General features: G+C 48.5%; 1 protein-coding gene across 1 annotated transcript in view; it reads left to right on the top strand.

Moving 5' to 3' along the window:
• MYLK (myosin light chain kinase) overlaps positions 1 to 19,804 on the top strand; it is a 375,829-nt gene that overhangs the window by 206,950 nt on the left and 149,075 nt on the right. The window contains exons 13-15 of the mRNA XM_075609890.1: positions 9,083 to 9,220; positions 11,777 to 11,974; positions 13,790 to 14,030. Of these exons, the coding sequence (XP_075466005.1) occupies positions 9,083 to 9,220; positions 11,777 to 11,974; positions 13,790 to 14,030 (577 nt within the window). The remainder of the gene's footprint in view (positions 1 to 9,082; positions 9,221 to 11,776; positions 11,975 to 13,789; positions 14,031 to 19,804) is intronic.

Below are 19,804 nucleotides of genomic sequence, written 5' to 3'. Positions count from 1 at the left end.
TGTACTGTGTCTCTTTTTAGAAAGCAGTGGTTTCCTCCTGGCTATCCTTCCATGAACACCATTCTTGTTCAGTCTTTCTCTGACAGTTGAGTCATGAACACTCACATTAGCCAAGGCGAGAGTGGCCTGCAGATCCTTGGATTTTACTCTGGGATTCTTTGTGACTTCCTTGATGATTTGCCGGTTTGTTCTTTTAGAGATTTTGGTAGGACGACCCCTCCTGGGTAGAGTGACCGTGGTCTTGAATTTTCTCCATTTGTAGACTATCTGTCTGACAGTGGAATGGTGGAACCCCAAATCCTTAGAAATGGTTTTGCAGCTCTTTCCAGACAGATGAGAATCAATAACAGCTTTTCTGCGGTCCTCAGATATTTATTTTGATCGTGGCATGGCGTGTTTCCACACACCTGTATGGTGAAGAACAAACTCACAACGTTTCTGATCTTTATATAGGGTGGGGGCCTCCCAAACTCACCCGTGAAGATCTACCTAATTATTTAAACACCTAATTCTAATTATCCCCTTTAATTTAGCTGATAAAACCTGGGTTTCATTTACTTTTTCACATTTCCTAACCCTTATTACTCATTGTTTGTCTAATTCATACATCATTTTGTTACAAAAAACATGGAATTGGTTAATATAAACCCTATTGGATATCTAAGAAAAGACTGGTTCTGATTCAAGGTTATCATGGAAAAACTATGGAGTTTCCGTAATTATTATTGGGGTTCACAAATATTTTCTCGCCTTGTATATATACAATAGACTTGTTTCGAACTCCAGAGTTGAACTTGCGGCAATGTAATTTGTTCCACACACCGGACCATTGTTTCTAAGGCTGCGTCCATGGATAGTGCTTGCAGGCTGAGGCGCGCTTCCGCTCTGCAGTGAGCCCCTACAGCCGCAATGAGAGCGGCTTTAGTAGGGGCTCGCCTACGCTTCCGCAAGCGCGCGGAAGCGTAGGTCTTAGGAAAATTTTAAATCTACGCGCAGGGTCGGTCACGTGAGCGGTTCGCCCAGTGAGGGCGAACAAGCTCCGTGATGTCACTGTCCCGCCCACTGACACGCCCCCGACACGCCCCCGGTCGGCGCGCTGAATAAGGCGCGCTGAGGCTGACCTCAGCCTCAGCGCGCCTCCGCCCACCAGCAGTAACCATGGCCGAGGCCTAAGATTCGGCTATGGAGAAGCCCATCAATTTATCAATAGTTTGTTTAAAACTGGCTGGAAGTGTAATATACCTTGTAGTATTTGCAGATGTAACAGAGTACTTCAGTATTAGGTGATGCCTTTTTTTAAATTTAGATATAACTGTAAATTCTGATCTGTTTTAAACGTAATACAAAATCTTTCATCAACCTTAGTCTAACATCAGATCCTGATTAGATTTACCATGGGCAACACTTGAGATACATTGGAGCTGAAAGTGATAAAATGTTGAGTTTGAGATGAATGAGCCAAATACTTCTCTTTATAATTTACCAAGGTATATTATATATATGTTATACTGTATCTTATACTATATTAGTGAAAGCACTGTATGTTTGCCTGCCTGGATGTCCGGTGTCCCTAGCGGCAATCTCATTGGTCCCTTGGGCCGCCCGCCCCCGCACACCTCTCATTGGCCTCACACACTCACACCACCCCCTTGGCCCGCCCCCCACACCTCTCATTGGCCTGAGGCGGAGTGACGGGCCAAAGGTCCACAAAAAAAAACAAAACCACACACTGTCACACACACACTGTGTTACACACTGTCACACACACACACACACACACACACACACACACACACACACACACACACACACACACACACACACACACACACACTGACACACACATTAGCGGGGCTCACAGTGTTAGCAGCACATCTCCCGCTCTCTTCCCCACCGGTCCCGGAGGCTCCGCCTCTTCCTCCGCATCTCCCTGTTTCCCGCGCTTTCACCCCCCCCCCCCTCCACGTGGGAGCTGCCGGACGGGTGAGGGAGCTGCCGGTCGGGTGAGGGAGCTGCCGGACGGGTGAGTGAGCGGTCTTCACGTCCCCTCACCCCCCTTCACCCCCCCTCACTCACTTCCCCTCCACCCCCCCCGGCGCCGCTACAGTCAGCGGGGGAGCGGAGTGATCACCTCCCCTCACTCACTTCCCCTCCACCCCCCCCCCCCGGCGCCGCTACACTCAGCGGGGGAGCGGAGTGATCACCTCCCCTCACTCACTTCCCCTCCACCCCCCCCCCCCGGCGCCGCTACACTCAGCGGGGGAGCGGAGTGATCACCTCCCCTCACTCACTTCCCCTCCACCCCCCCCCGGCGCCGCTACACTCAGCGGGGGAGCGGAGTGATCACCTCCCCTCACTCACTTCCCCTCCACCCCCCCCCCCGGCGCCGCTACACTCAGCGGGGGAGCGGAGTGATCACCTCCCCTCACTCACTTCCCCTCCACCCCCCCCCCGGCGCCGCTACAGTCAGCGGGGGAGCGGAGTGATCACCTCCCCTCACTCACTTCCCCTCCACCCCCCCCCCCCGGCGCCGCTACACTCAGCGGGGGAGCGGAGTGATCACCTCACTCACTTCCCCTCACTCACTTCCAATCCACCCCCCCGGCGCCGCTACACTCAGCAGGGGAGCAGAGTGATCACCTCCCCTCACTCACTTCCCCTCCACCCCCCCCCCGGCGCTGCTACAGTCAGCGGGGGAGCGGAGTGATCACCTCCCCTCACTCACTTCCCCTCCACCCCCCCCCCGCGCCGCTACAGTCAGCGGGGGAGCGGCCACAACATGCTGCCTCCCGCCTCAGATCCACGTGGGAGCTGCCGGACGGGTGAGTGAGCGGCCGGACGGGTGAGTGAGCGGCCTTCACCTCCCCTCACCCACCCCTCACTACACTTCCCCTCCCTTCCACATCCCCTCCACCTCCCCTCCACCCCCCCTCCACCTCCCCTCCACCCCCCCTCCACCCCCCCTCCACCTCCCCTTACCCACCCCTCACTACACTTCCCCTCCCTTCCACATTCACCTCCCCTCCACCCCCCTCTTAACCTCCCCTCCACCCCCCCCTTCACCTCCCCTCCACCCCACCTTCACCCCCCTTCACCCCCACCCCCACCTTCACCCCCCTTCACCTTCCCTTCACTCCCCCTTACAACCTCCCACCACCTCCCCCCTCTTCCCACCACCTCCCCCCCTTTCAACCCCCCCCTTCCCACCTTCCCACCACCTCCCCCCCCTTCCCACCCTCCCCCCCCTTCCCACCTCCCCCCCTTCCCACCTCCCCCCCCTTCCCACCACCTCCCCCCCTTCCCACCACCTCCCCCCTTCCCACCTCCCCCTCCTCCCCCCTCCTCCCCCCTTCCCACCACCTCCCCCCTCTTCCCCCCTTCCCACCACCTCCCCCCTCTTCCCCCCTTCCCACCACCTCCCCCCTCTTCCCCCCTTCCCACCACCTCCCCCCTCTTCCCACCACCTCCCCCCTCTTCCCACCACCTCCCCCCTTCCCCTCCTCCATCTCCCCCCTTCCCCTCCTCCACCTCCCCCCTCCTCCACCTCCCCCCTTCCCCTCCTCCACCTCCCCCCTTCCCTTCCTCCACCTCCCCCCTTACCCTCCTCCACCTCCCCCCTTCCCCTCCTCACCTCCCCCCTTACCCTCCTCACCCTCCTCACCTCCCCACTTCCCCTCCTCCACCTCCCCCCTTTCCCCATCCCCCCTCCCTTTCCCCATCCCACCCTCTCCCCTCTTCCCCCCCTCCACCCCCTTCACCCCTCTTTCCCCCCTCTTTCCCCCTTTCCCTCCTCCCCCACCTTTCCCCCCCTTTCCCCTCCCCCACCTTTACCCCCTTCACCCCTCCCCCTTCACCCTTACCTCCCCCCCTTCACCCTTTCCCCCACCTCCCCCCTTCACCCTTTCCCCCACCTCCCCCCTTCCCCTCCACCCCCACCTCCCTCTTCCCCCTTCCTCTCCTCCACCTCCCCCTTCCCTTCCTCCCTTCACCCCCCCTTCACCTTCTGTCACCACCCCCCCCTTCGCCTCCTGTCACCCCCCTCCCTTCACCTCCTGTCACCCCCCCCCTCCCTTCACCTCCCGGCAACCCCCTCCACCTCCCGTCACCCCCCCTTCACCTCTCCCCCTTCACCTCCCCTCACCCCTCCTTCAGCTCCCCTCACCCCCTCTTCACCTCCCCTCCGCCCCCCCTTCACCTCCCCTCCACCCCCCTTCACCTCCCCTCACCACCCCCCCCCTCACCTCCCCTCCGACCTCCCCTTCGCCCCCCTTCACCTCCCTTCACCACCCCCCACCACCCCTCCGACCTCACCTCCCCTCCTTCAACGCCTTTCGTCCGCCCTCCCGCCTCTGCCTTTCGCCCACCCGCACTTCTGCCTTTCACCCGCCCACCGCTCACATCCCCGCGCCACACAGCCGCCGCACGCACTAAACAGACCTGCCACACTCGACACACACCCGCCGCCTCTCACCCACCCCACATACTCGACACACACCTGCCGCATCCTGCCCCTACGCAACAATATCACTGACCAGCTGTCACCCGCACTCGCCACACACCCGCCGCCTCACACCCTAGCAGGACCCCGACCCACAGCCAGCACTCACTACCCACGCGCCACCCGTACTGAACACCCACCCGCCGCCTCACACACGCTCACACCCTAGCAGGACACACGCCTCACATTTTCACATCACTTATGTCACCAAAATATACATTGTACTGTGGTGTGTTTACAATAAACCATTTTTATACAACATCGTATTACATTTTCTTCCATCTTTCTTTTCAACATTATTATCCAACCTTTCCAACAAATAGTCACCTATTGTTCCACGATTTATAAATAATACGACCTACTGTATTACGCATTTACATCCCGGGCAACGCCGGGTCTCTCAGCTAGTTACTGATAATAACCAGTCCCCCTACCAGTCTGATGTTACTTTTATAGCTCCCTCTAGTGGCCAGAAAGTAACTTTTCTTCTGAAAAGGCTAAACTGCTGAGAACAGCTGAGAAAAAACATGGCAGACCTTTGTTTTGCCGCAGCAGCATGCGCTGTTACTTGGGGTATTAGCTCAGGGTGACGCCGGCTTTGGACGCGTAATGTAGAGTTCCCCAGAAACTGTTGAAAGATGGAACTCACTATTTGTCTTCCTTGAAACAAAACTTTTATGGGACCAACTGCTTACATCAGGGGCGGGCAACTCCAGTCCTCAAGGGCACCAACAGGTCAGGTTTTCAGGATATATCTGCTTCAGCACAGGTGCTCAGTCATTGATTGAGCCACTGATTGAGCCACCTGTGCTGAAGCAGATATAGCCTTAACCTGACCTATTGGTGGCATAACGCGTTGGACGGAGCTTAAGGATGCCATCATCGGGTGTATCGGCCGTGCGGAGGAGGCAGTGACATCATCGGGAAGCGTCCATCCACTTGCGGCCATGGTGGGAAAGAGAGACGCTGAGCCAGCACTGCTTTGAGTCGGGCGATTGAGTACCTGCTGCGGGCGGCATTGTGTAACTGTTTGGTTAGGCACGATACATTGTAAGTGTATCCTGCCTTCTTTTGAATTTGTTTTAGTAAAGTTGTGGCAATATCGCACTATTGTCTGTGGTGCACATACACTGAGAGAAATGGAGTCCAGCTTCCCAGAGGAAGTCAACGCCACGTCGGGTCCGTGGAGAGAAGCCGTGGGAGTAAAGCACAGATTATATCCACTGAATTTATCCGAGATCATCTTGTAAGTCGGCAATCCTTCCTGCTTTAAAGTGTCGCTGACCAGCCTGAGCACTGCGCAGCGGTCTGCGTTTTTTTGGTTTTACAACAGGAGGACTCGTGCTGAGGCGGTATTCCTCAGGACCACAGCTGTTTGGACTTTTGGGCCACTACCCTCTCCAATTCATCTTGTTGGGACATTGCATTTGGATTTATATGCGGTATTTCACTGTATTCCAAGCGCTGAAGAATACTAATAAGGGTCTCTGTTTTCCCATAATAGCACTCGCTCTAAAGTGGATTATATTAAATAAACAGACAAAATAAATAAGAGACCCCCATGGATTCCTCCGTCAAGTACAAAAAATGTGTTGTTGTTTGTTCCATAAATTCCAGGTAAATCGTTAGGAGTGTGCTATTTACTGCTAATGTACCCGGTATTTAGATTCATGGCTGCCGTGTCGGAGATGTTTTGGGGAGTGTCCACATGGAGCAGGAGTAGGTAGAGTGGTAACAAGCCTCTCGGAGCAGGGCCCACCCTGCATATTATATCAGTGTTATAGTATTTCCTGTGTGTTTTATTGTTCCTGTTCTTCACGCTCATTGTGGTGCAAAAGCTGTTAATGCCCTACAGTATAAATAATAATCACTATAATTGCACGCATCTTAATTGGCAAGTTCTATCAGATTCGCTGCTCGATGTGATACATTTTACTGGACAAATATTGGCGTTCTGCATATAAAGCAATTCTAGTGTACAGAGCTCTCAAAACCTCATAGGTTTCTTCGTCATGAGTCCTGGAGGGAGAGAGCCCGGTACATGACACTTTCATCTATGAAGAACTCTGTTGGCCCGCTTCAAGTTATCAGAACCTACAGTACTGGTACATCAAATCTGTTATTCTCTGTGGCCAGTACTTGGCCTGTTCTGCAATGGTTTGCAGGTTCTTCTGGCGCTGACTGTGACAAATAAATGCCGTGGAGACTCTCCGAGCTAAATCATATATACGATTGAAAATTAGCAGGATATATGTGCACATGTACATTCAGTTCAGTGGGTGAGAACGGCGATATAAAGATGATCCGTTGAAAAGAAAGGAGGCTATTTCAGGAGTGGAATTGCGTGGGAAAGTCTGGCAGTATTTTTAGTGTGTATACATTACTGTGAAAGCGATGCTTGGGTTTTTCCATACCAAGTATTACTGTCAAACTGGAAGCCGGATCTTAGGATGCGAGCAGGACCGTTCTGCCGACCCCCCTGCAGATTATTAATACAATGAATATTAGTTAGAATGGTAACATTGTATCAGTTTGCATCATAGAAAATCTAAGTCATTTCCTAATTTACCTGACTTTGTTCCCATTACTGGTAAAATACGCTGTATAAAGATACTAATTTATTCTTGTGCCCAGAAAATCATGAAAATTCAAACAGTCTCTGGGGAGAAGTAGCAGAGGAGACGGAAACTGTGACGGAGAAGGAGAGAGGGGGATTCTGGGTGACAAAGAACATGGACCTGAAAATTATTATGAGGGCAGACAGAAGGGGTGGCAGAGAGAATGGGTGGCAGAGAGAATGGGTGGCAGAGAGAATGGGTGGCAGAGAGAATGGGTGGCAGAGAGAATGGGTGGCAGAGAGAAGGGGTGGCAGAGAGAAGGGTTGGCAGAGGGAAGGTGTGACCGGGACAGGACATGGTGACAGAGTTACTGATGGAGAGGATGAGGCTATAAACAGATCGGCGATTAATGATATCTCGCTGAGAATAATTATGTTACCAGTGGAATTTAATGAATTAGTCAAGAATCCTGATGCAGCTCTATGAAAAAAACATTATTTATTAATATTCTTTATAAATATTTATTTATGATACAGGCCAGCAGAATTATTGGATACCAGTCATGACTCTTTCCTTGGATAGCTAACACTGTCGTTGTCCCTCCATGTCTCTCCTAACCATCCCCCTGAATCACACAAGCTTCTTTTTGGGCTGAGAAATGCGCCCCCTCATTCTCAGTGGGAAATGTGAGGTGGAAATCGTACGCATTGTTCACCTGTCACAAAGTAGCACTAAAGGCTAAAAAATGAATGTATTTCCAAAAATGGTCACAGACCCAAATGAAAAGAAAAAGCAGCATTTATTGGACATACTACAGTCTCTCAGTCACGCTAACTATATCCGTGCCAGCAGCCGCATAAAGAGCAGCAGCTCCCTTTAGTCCCCCGCCCGCCTGCCAGGAATATGGTTTTATGAATTAAATTGTGTTGTCCATGATTCCTCAGAGTTTCTGTTGCAACAAGTTATCCAGTAATACACGTGAAACAGAGACACGGGCCCCTGAACGCCCCTTGTAATGTGGTGCACAGCGATTGTGATCTTTCTTATGCAATCTGTACAACTGAACTAATATTTTCTTTCCTTTTTCTGTCACAAAGTTGATGGTTCCTGTTCCCGTTGGTATAAATGAAAGGGGGGGATGGGTGTAGGGGTGTAGGGGTACTACTATTCCTGGTTATGGATTACATTCTTGTCTGTGAGAAGCTTTAGCTCCTTGTGCCTTCCCAGGATGTAACTCATGTATATTTCAGCATTTCTTTATGGTAACAAAAAACCCTGCTTCTTATTATTATAATTTATTAATAATAATAATAATAATAATGAGTTTGGGTAAATGCTTACCATACATTGTGAGTAACACGAGACTGAAACAATGAAACCTATAACTGTCGTTAAGTTAAAGCCGCGCTCCACACCGCTCGTTGTGATCCTCTTTCTTGTGATTTTACTTGAAGCGTTGGATCCTCGGGAGCGGCTTCGTAACCCCCAGACTCCTCCTCCTCTGGGGTGTGTGTGCGGGGCGTGGGGTGGGTGGGGGGTGGGGGGAGGTGAGTGCCTGTCAGACACAAAATGGCAGCAGTGCCGGGTCTAATCCCAGCAGCCAATTAAAAAGCTGCAATGTTATCGGGAGATGACATCACAACTTTCTATAGGTGACCCTTGCCGCCATTTTCGTAGTTCGACAGAAATATTTAGCACAATAAAAACGATAAATATCTGGGAAACCCCTGGTTCAGGCATTGTTTAAAAAAAAACATTTCCATTTGTGGGGAACTGCTGCTTTACAGATTCTACATCGAGTAAACCTGTCAATGTCCTTAGGTCACTTTGCCCTACATGGGACTGAATTGAACCTATAAAGCACATTACTGTCATTAGATCACTTTGGCCCTATGCGAGACTGACGCTTTAACCCTATTGTTAGGTCACCTACGGGAGACCTCACATCTTTCCATGCCTCTGCTTCTCAGACGTGCGCCTGAGAAATAATCCCAATTCCACTACACCTCCATATCTGTATTTGCAGAAAAGAAGGCTGCCAAGAAGCTGGAAAGTTCCAGAGCGATCCCTCCCAACCAGAGCTCAGCGCCTGTTTTTCTGAAGGGTCTGAGCGATCTCCAGGTTATGGACGGAAGCCGGGTTATAATGACCGTGGAAGTGTCAGGTAAACTGACCGTTATATATTACCTCTTACCTCTAGTGCTGAAGATGCTTTACCCCCTCGCTGCTCTTAAACCCCCTTTGCAAAATGCAGCTCGCTATTACTAACACAAAAAGATAACGCAATGTATATAGCGGCCCTTATTTCCCGCAGACCGGAGACAGCCATCTTGGATTTGTGATGTCATTTAGGGCTCTTGCATTTGGAATCGGAACCTAAACGAATCCCCTGCCTTTTTGGGAAACCTGTTTTTTCTTTGTACAATTCCCCTTTAAAGCATCCAGTGAAGAATCGGTGGGAGTCTGGGGACCCTGCCAGGCATGAGCTGCTCACCAGAAGAAGTAGGAGATAAAGCAAGTGGTAATCCATCTCCGTGCAGTCTCCACACGTCACAACAACCCACGATGCTTATCTCCAGACTGAGAAAGTACTAGAAACATGCAATCTGCCGGCAAATAAGACCTTCTCAGCCCATTTTCCGCTCTACTGAAGAACTTCAGACCCTATCTGATCCTTAGCTGGTTTTTTTTTTATATTCAGGATCGCCTTGTCATACCCCAAGTATGTTCGAATTCCCTTCTGCTGGGAGGCTGTTCCAGGCACCCACCACCCTTTCTATGAAGAAGTACGTCCTCACATTTCCCTTTACCGGCCACCCTCCCGCTTCAGAGAGCGACCTCTTGTTCAAGAGCTCCTCTTTCTCTGAAACATGCTTCGCTCCTGCGCCTTCGGAATCCCTTTATATATGTGACAGTTTCTATCATATCACAGGGTTTGTTGGTGAACCTTTTTAAAGGGATTAGACAAACTGTGAGTTTCTACCCCTTTGAATATATTATTTATATGTTCACCAATTCTCTTTTTTAATTGTCTTTATGTGTGGCCCACATACTATCACAGGCGTGTGGACACTCAACCAGATATATCACTGTATATATATATATATATAACAATGAATACAATCTGTAACTTGAAATTGAGTTCCTGTGTTGGTGGAATTAAACCGATTTGATTTTTTTGCCATATACTGTAGACCAGGAGTGGCCAACTCCAGTCCCCCAGGGCCACCAACAGGTCAGGTTTTAAAGATATCCCTGCTTCAGCACAGGTGGCGCAATCAAAGACTGAGCCACTGGTTGAGCCACCTATGCTGAAGCAGGGATATCCTGAATACCTGACCTGTTGGTGCCCCTTGAGGACTGGAGTTGGCCGCCCGTGCAGTAGGCAATATTTGCATTTTGGAGCCAGTAAAGAAACCTTTGAGTTACGTAACCAGGTTTCCTTCCATTTGTGTATACCACTATTCGGAATACCGGCAGCAAACTCTTTCTTGGCGTTTTTCCCCCAGTATTGATCATTTCGGGTCTTTTCGGTAGTATTTTATTTAGCTTTGGGTCCTGCAGGAAAGTTCTGTAGTGTTTCTCCGAAGTGGTATATCTTGAAGAGCAATCTCATCCTTACCAATTTAGTCCATAATCATTTATTTCTCTCCTGTGTCTCCTCACGTGGGCTTGTGTTTCAGGAAGTATCACTTTAATGCTAATTTCCTGACAAACGTCTTTAAATCAATACAAATATTACAAGAATTAGGTTCATGAGCTGGAGCAAAGGTTTATCCCCTATAAAGTGCACTCTTGTGGTCCTGGAAAAGGATGTACACCTCTTTTCCCCTCCTCTCTTCCCTCTTTGAGATGTGGAAGTCCTTTTTTTTATTAATGGCGACGTTTCTCTTATTGATTCGTTTATAATTGTCTCCTTGGCTTGGGAACTCATCTCCAGCTCATCCCCAACTGTAGTCTGCCTGTTTTTCTAAGGACAGAGGAAGTTGCCTTATTTATATTATCTGGGATAGGGAAATCCCTTCATTTTCCCTTTCCTCATTTTAAAGCCATTATTAGGAAAAGTATCACTTTTACTACTCGTCATTTCACCTATAGGGTATTTTTTCCCCACCCCCATATAGTGTTTCTTATCTTGTTACAATATTCTTGATCTATTGCTCTCTTTATATCTTTTTTTATTAAAATTGGCAAATTCTACCAATGTTTCCCTATAAATAGGGTTATATATCTTTCTTTGTATTGATTCTGAAAGTTTTGAATTTCTGCTTCTGGAAGCCTTGGACTTTTTTTTTTTTTTTTATAGATCTGATTTTTATTATTATTTTTCCAGTTTCCATAATTACCTAAATCATAATCTTGTTTGCAAACCTACTGCCCTGCCTGGTATAAGCACACAGATCAGTGCCTAAGAAGACCACTCCGGTTAATTCTATGATTAATTTGGGAGCGTTGTGACCGTATTTCGCTGCTCACGCCTGGAATGCTTTGATTCTGCCGTTCTCTGTGTTACATTCCAGGCAATACTGGAAAATGACCCAACAATCTCTGTGTATGTCTCGTAACAAGGGATTTTACTAGAAAAATAAATAAAATAAGGGACTTTGTGCAAGTGAACTTTAAGTTGGTCAGAATTCTCTCTTTACATTCTTCTTGTTGTTGATATATAAATGTATACAATTGATATAAATCTAAAGATATATATCTATATATTTCTAAGCAAACCCTTCAGCTGAGATCATCTGGTTCCATAACGGGAAGGAAATCCAGGAGACAGAAGATTTCCACTTTGAGCAGAGCGGTAATGAGCACAGTTTGTACATCCAGGAGGTTTTCCCGGAAGACACTGGAACATACACCTGCGAAGCTTGGAATAACCTGGGGCAAGCGAAGACAGGGGCGCTCCTGACTGTACAAGGTGAGACTTTCACCCATCTTCTGGGTTTACGTCCTTTTCACTGCATTTTCTACAACTTTCAGAAGGAAGAGGTATACAGAAATAAAGTGGAGCGAAGAGAGTAAAAAAATTCGGCAACAAAAGGCTACACAGCTAATAACTTACATCTTCATGCAACACGCGTCCCTGATCTGCAGAGCTTACAATTTCATTGCACAGAGAGGGAAATGGCCATATTTACCAAGCAGTTTCACGCCATGACACCTTAGAGCAGGGGACGGGGCAATTCTAGTCCTTAAGCGCCATCAACAGGCTAGGTTTTCAGGATATCCCTGCTTCAGCACAGCTGGCTCAATCAGTGGCTCAGTCAAAGACTGCACCACCTGTGCTGAAGCTGGGTTATCCTGAAAACCTGCCCTGTTGGTGGCCCTTGAGGACTGGAATTGCCCACCCCTGCTTTAGAGCCCATTCACCTGATTGAGCCGTAAGATTTCTTCTTCTGCCACTGAGAGGGCTTTATTCTGTAAGTGACGTGTCCCGAGGTACAGGCACAGCTAACTGATCTCACCTACAGGGTACTTCAGGGGCTGTGACATGTACCACTGAGCTACATTCTGTACGTAGAGAACGTACAGGGCTCCTTTGTAGAGATATGAGAACTTTTTGCCCAAGTTCATGAACGATTCAAAATGTGTCCTTATTCCAGCCCAAAAATGTACACCGTTTTATAAAGAGAAATCCCGTGAGAGGAGAAGAAGAGGGGGAGGGGGAGAACGGGGGGAAGGGGGGGATAATAGAGGGGAGGAGAAGAGGGGGGGAGAGAATAGAGGGGGGGAGAACAGGGGGAGGGGCGGAGGTCCTATTTTATAGTCTGGATATTGTTTGAGAATAGATTTGTAAGATTTGGGTTCGATGGGAGTTAGTCAAATTCCAGCTGCATTTTAGGAACTTTTTGGTCAGAATTAGAGGGACCTTTTTGCAAATTGTAGAACTTTTTCCAAACGTTGAGTGAAACGAATCTCGTTGAGTTTGCGCGTCTGTGGGAAGAGGAGGCAGATTCCACTGATAAACGTTCGGATTAGTTGATATCACCATGCGTCATTGAAATATATATGTTTACTTGCAGAATAAAGCATCCTGATTGGCAGATGTCAAAGCCATCATATATATTGTATATAATGTATACCCTGCTCACTTAATGTAACCATGTATTGTAACCATGTATCTGTCATCATAACTCTGTGCCCAGGACATACATGAAAACAAGAGGTAACTATCACTGTATTACTTCCTGGTAACACGTTTTATAAATAAATATAGTGTTCGGTGATTGGAGAAGTAGCCCTGAATTATAATGCATATTGAATAGAGCATTCTGATTGGTTCAAGCTACAACCCTTGTTTATAATACATGGCGAATGGAGCATTCTGATTGGTTCAAGTTACAACCCTTGTTTATAATACATGGTGAATGGAGCATTCTGATTGGTTCATCTCAAGGCCTGGTCAGGCCTGTCGACACCTTGTACGGTGCCCAGGACAGTGGGTTGGCCAAAGGATTGTGGAGTAGAGGGGAAGGTTTAGTGGCCCTCTATAAAGTAGCTGGTGCCCGACGGCAGACTAGACAATGACCCCAACTGTGATACCATGCCTTACCTCCAGTACGCCTGGATGGACACCCCGTAGCCACAGGCCCCCAGTACGCCTGAATGGACACCCCGTAGCCACAGGCCCCGGGACAGTTGTGCTGGTTCTTCCACCTGTCGTTGGCCTTGGTTTATAATGCATAGTGAATGGAGCATCCCGATTGGTTAATCCCGTACCTTGTTCCTGCAGAGCCCCAGGAGGGAATCCAGCCATGGTTTATCAGCAAACCGAAACCTGTGACATCGGCTCCAGGGCAGAACGTGCTCATTTCCTGCGCCATTGCTGGGGATCCCTTTCCCCGCGTCCAGTGGCTGAAGGACGGACGGGAGCTGAGCGGCGGATGTGAGGTCCTGCAGAACGAAGATGTGTTCACCCTAATCCTGAGGAACGTGCAGGAGAGCGACGCCGGGCTGTATGAGATCAGGCTGAAGTAAGAGTCCTCTACACTCCAACTGCACCTATCTATCTACATGGGAACACCATCCGTATACACTACAGGGCACAGGCTTACTTACCGTGTCAGCAGCATGCAGTGCACCAGTATATAGTGTGTGGGTATATGTGCATGTTTGTATGCTTGTGAATGTACAATATATATATCAGGACCTGTGTGTATGTGTATCAGTGCCTCTGTGTATATGTATCAGTGCCTGTGTGTACAGTATGTGTGTATGTGTATCAGTGCCTGTGTGTACAGTATGTGTGTATGTGTATCAGTGCCTGTGTGTATATGTATCAGTGCCTATGTGTACAGTATGGGCATCAGTGCCTGTGTGTACAGTATGTGTGTACATTGTGACAAACGCCTCCCTTTATGTAGCGCTGCCGTCTACACAGGCTCTTCGCGACAGTCTTCTAGGGTTTAATTTGTAGAGAAGATGGAAAAACACCTGTACACACATGAGGAGCAGTCAGCCCTCCACCTTCAGCGGTTTCCAGTAGTGACACAAAACATTTAAAACCCTGTCACTTTAAGAAACAAAATAAATCATAAAAATAAACATCTACTCCTGTCAGGAGTCTAACTCACATGCATATCCCTATCTGCAATGTTTGCTGGGTAAGCCAGTTACCAACTTTAAATAACACACAGAGATAACATTGAGTTCTTAGCTGTCAGATGGGGACAGCGTCCCAATAGATCCTCAGATGTTGCAACACGTGGGGGGAACATCTACCCCGAACTGAATCCTGGGGAGCAGCGTTCTCCCAGCCTCCAAGGCTCTAAGAGAGAGACTGAAGCAGCCACCCCAACTGCAATATATACCTCTTCCTCAATTAGGAGCGCAGGTGAGGTGAAAACCAGAACCACTGTAAACTCTGGCCTGGAGTTTCCATCCCACAGTCTCAGTAAATGTGAAACTGGAATGGATCATTTTTTCCCTTTTTTGCACTTTCTGCTTTAAATCGGACACACAGCTGCCTAATATTCTGGGGCTATGTCACAACATGTATCGGTGCCTGTGTGTATGTGTATCAGTGCCTGTGTGTACAGTATGTGTGTACGTGTATCAGTGCCTGTGTGTACAGTATGTGTGTACATGTATCAGTGTGTTAATGTGTATGTACGTGTATCAGTTTGTTAATGTGTATGTACGTGTATCAGTGGGTTAATGTGTACTGTGTGTGTATGTGAATCAGTCTGTTAATGTGTGCATCGTGTATGTGTGTACATATATCAGTGTGTTGATGTGTACTGTATGTATTTACGTGTATAAGTGTGTGTCTGTGTTAATATGTGTGTATCAGTGTGTTAGTGTGTACTGTATGTGTATCAGTGCCTGTGTGTATATGTATCAGTGCCTATGTGTACAGTATGGGCATCAGTGCCTGTATGTACAGTATGTGTGTACATTGTGACAAACGCCTCCCTTTATGTAGCGCTGCCGTCTACACAGGCTCTTCGCGACAGTCTTCTAGGGTTTAATTTGTAGAGAAGATGGAAAAACACCTGTACACACATGAGGAGCAGTCAGCCCTCCACCTTCAGCGGTTTCCAGTAGTGACACAAAACATTTAAAACCCTGTCACTTTAAGAAACAAAATAAATCATAAAAATAAACATCTACTCCTGTCAGGAGTCTAACTCACATGCATATCCCTATCTGCAATGTTTGCTGGGTAAGCCAGTTACCAACTTTAAATAACACACAGAGATAACATTGAGTTCTTAGCTGTCAGATGGGGACAGCGTCCCAATAGATCCTCAGATGTTGCAACACGTGGGGGGAACATCTACCCCGAACTGAATCCTGGGGAGCAGCGTTCTCCCAGCCTCCAAGGCTCTAAGAGAGAGACTGAAGCAGCCACCCCAACTGCAATATATACCTCTTCCTCAATTAGGAGCGCAGGTGAGGTGAAAACCAGAACCACTGTAAACTCTGGCCTGGAGTTTCCATCCCACAGTCTCAGTAAATGTGAAACTGGAATGGATCATTTTTTCCCTTTTTTGCACTTTCTGCTTTAAATCGGACACACAGCTGCCTAATATTCTGGGGCTATGTCACAACATGTATCGGTGCCTGTGTGTATGTGTATCAGTGCCTGTGTGTACAGTATGTGTGTACGTGTATCAGTGCCTGTGTGTACAGTATGTGTGTACATGTATCAGTGTGTTAATGTGTATGTACGTGTATCAGTTTGTTAATGTGTATGTACGTGTATCAGTGGGTTAATGTGTACTGTGTGTGTATGTGAATCAGTCTGTTAATGTGTGCATCGTGTATGTGTGTACATATATCAGTGTGTTGATGTGTACTGTATGTATTTACGTGTATAAGTGTGTGTCTGTGTTAATATGTGTGTATCAGTGTGTTAGTGTGTACTGTATGTGTATCAGTGTGCTAATGTGTGTGTATCAGTGTGTACTGTATGTGTATCAGTGTGTTAATGTGTGCTGTGTATGTGTATCAGTGTGTACTGTAGGTGTATCAGTGTGTTAATGTGTGCTGTGTATGTGTATCAGTGTGTACTGTATGTGTATCAGTGTGCTAATGTGTGCTGTGTGTGTGTATCAGTGTGTACTGTGTGTGTATCAGTGTGTTAATGTGTGCTGTGTATGAGTATCAGTGTGTACTGTAGGTGTATCAGTGTGTTAATGTGTGCTGTGTATGTGTATCAGTGTGTACTGTAGGTGTATCAGTGTGTTAATGTGTGCTGTGTATGTGTATCAGTGTGTACTGTATGTGTATCAGTGTGCTAATGTGTGCTGTGTGTGTGTATCAGTGTGTACTGTATGTGTATCAGTGTGTTAATGTGTGCTGTGTGTGTGTATCAGTGTGTACTGTATGTGTATCAGTGTGTTAATGTGTGCTGTGTATGTGTATCAGTGTGTACTGTATGTGTATCAGTGTGTTAATGTGTGCTGTGTTTGTATCAGTGTGTACTGTATATGTATCAGTGTGTTAATGTGTGTAAGTGTGTATCGCCTCTTGTTCCGTGTAATGTGTTGTCAGTAAGCGTTCCTCCTTGTATAGCATCTCGCAACCGGTTTATATTACCCAGACAATGTTACATATCTGGAAGATGCTCCCTCCGTGTGACAGAGGAGATACAGTGACAGGTGCTCTGATAAAACCTTCCCCGATCTGTTACAATATATCACATGGAGGTTACATAGTTCCCTGTCAATTTCTACTCCTTTTATTAGCTTACCTGATCTGGGGAGTCTCTCAGAGCTCATCCGTGTTACCCCAAACCCCGTTCCCAAGCTTCCTATTGGCTGTGGGACAAGACCCAAATCGCAGCCATTCTGTGTCAACCAGGCAAATATTCTTACCCCGTGGACGGAACGTCTCGTCACTCGAGAACCGAAGGGTCACGGAGCAGCTCCGGGGGACACCGGAACGTCTCGTCACTCGAGAACCGAAGGGTCACGGAGCAGCTCCGGGGGACACCCCACTTCAAAAAGCTTTGAACGGACTCTCCGTGTTTTTCTTACAACTCTCACATCTAGAGCTGGATCTCATCCAGTGAACCCCGAGTCCCCCTAATTATAGCTCACGGGATAATGTGAGCAGCAGATTTACAGACAGATTCGGAGACTCACAGATGGCAGGAAGTACGACTTCCCATGAAGCTGCCTGAAAATCTTAGCAATGACCTTTAGGAAGAGGTCGTCCTAACACAATATTGAGGTCCCTTGGATGGCATTGTGGCTTGGTACACCGTAATAATATATTATGGGAATATCATGTTGTGCTGAATTCCCAGTTTTTATTTTTCATGTTTTGGGGGGAAAAGCTGCATATTTGTGAAGCACACGGGGATTAGGGTTTTCGGAATTCTCTGGGAAACAGAATTTCTTCTTTATTGGTTTTGCAAATGTCGGGATTTCTAGCGATTCTCGGTGATAATCCCCCTCAGTGTTAGCCATGTATGTGGGAGATTTGTTTTACAGTTTTGCTAATGTATGTTTATTTACTGTACACTGTGCGGCCAAGGGTTTTACCCACCGTAACCTATATAATGTGTGGTTGCAACCACTTCCACGTCACTTTGCAAAGCCAAAAGGTCAAATAAGCTGTCTGCGAGTAGTTTTACTGGCTCTGCACTTCTTTAACCCACGGTGTGCTATAAAGCTGTGTAATATGGCAGTCAAAGACTGAGCCACTGATTGAGCCAACTGTGCTGAAGCAGGGATATCCTGAAAACCTGGCCTGTTGGGGGGGTCTTGAGGACTGGAGTCGAGATCCTCTGACATCATGGTTAACAGGAAACGGGACCCCCTGCGCTGCTGTAGTGGTCTGGAAGCAATGGGGGGAACGAACAGAATGCACCTTTTCTGAAAACGGGGGGCTTACAGTTCCGCCGTTTTAAGTCCCTTCCCAGCAAAAAAAAAAGCCCTATAAATAGCGAGGTCCCCCCCCGAGATCCCCCCCACTCTCCCGGCTTCTCCCCCGCTGTTCCAACCCGGGAAATCTGCATAAACAGAACTTAATATGGTATTGTGCGCGGCCGAGCAGTAATACCCTGCGCTGTGCGCCCCGTCTGTAAGTGAGACAAACCATTAGGGGTCATTGTGTTAAATGGTTCTCTTTGAAGGGAGCGTTTGCCGGTTCATCTGGTGGAGCCCGTCTCCCCGGGCATATCCTCGGCACAAGGAGGAGGAAGCAGCACTTAGCGCCATATATGGTGACACTTTAAAGTGTTTAATATAAACGTGAATGAGGGTGGGGGGGGGGAGGAGGGCGGGGGGGGAGGAGGGAGGGATGGAGCTGTTACTGCCGGAGACATTTATCGTATGTTGCGTTGAGTGAGGGGAAAAGTCCGGGGTTGAATAAATAAGTGGAGGAGTCCTCTTGGAAGGAACTGTGCTGCAGGGTGTCGGTGCCGGCAGTGGCGGTGAACGGGTTAACCGTGTCACTTGCAAAAACGCCGGATTTCTGAAAATGGCGCGGTTTCTTGGTCTCTCGGGACTTCCGTGTTTTTTTCCTGTATGGGGCAGGAAAGAGACAGAGGAGCAGGGAGGACCATGGCATGGTACAGCCACACTGAGGAGCACAGTCACAGAGACAGGACACAGACGTGGGACACAGGGAGGACCGTGGCAAGGTACAGCCACACTGAGGAGCACAGTCACAGAGATAGGACACAGACTTGGGACACAGGGAGGACAGTGGCATGGTACTGCCACACTGAGGAGCACAGTCACAGAGACAGGACACAGATGTGGGACACAGTTAGAGAGGACCGTGGCATGGGACAGCCACACTGAGGAGCATAGTCACAGAGACAGGACACAGACGTGGGACACAGGGAGGACAGTGGCATGGTACAGCCACACTGAGGAGCACAGTCACAGAGACAGGACACAGATGTGGGACACAGTTAGAGAGGACCGTGGCATGGTACAGCCATACTGAGGAGCATAGTCACAGAGACAGGACACAGACGTGGGACACAGGGAGGACCGTGGCATGGTACAGCCATACTGAGGAGCACAGTCACAGAGACAGGACACAGACGTGGGACACAGGGAGGACCGTGGCATGGTACAGCCATACTGAGGAGCACAGTCACAGAGACAGGACACCGACGTGGGACACAGTTAGAGAGGACCGTGGCATGGTACAGGCATACTGAGGAGCACAGTCACAGAGACAGGACACAGACGTGGGACACAGGGAGGACCGTGGCATGGTACAGCCATACTGAGGAGCACAGTCACAGAGACAGGACACAGACGTGGGACACAGGGTGGAC

Source organism: Ascaphus truei, chromosome 7 (assembly GCF_040206685.1).
Source record: "Ascaphus truei isolate aAscTru1 chromosome 7, aAscTru1.hap1, whole genome shotgun sequence".
Classification (NCBI taxonomy): domain Eukaryota; kingdom Metazoa; phylum Chordata; class Amphibia; order Anura; family Ascaphidae; genus Ascaphus; species Ascaphus truei.
The sequence above is the reverse complement of the archived record's forward strand: the minus strand, read 5'-3'. Positions and strand labels throughout refer to the sequence as shown.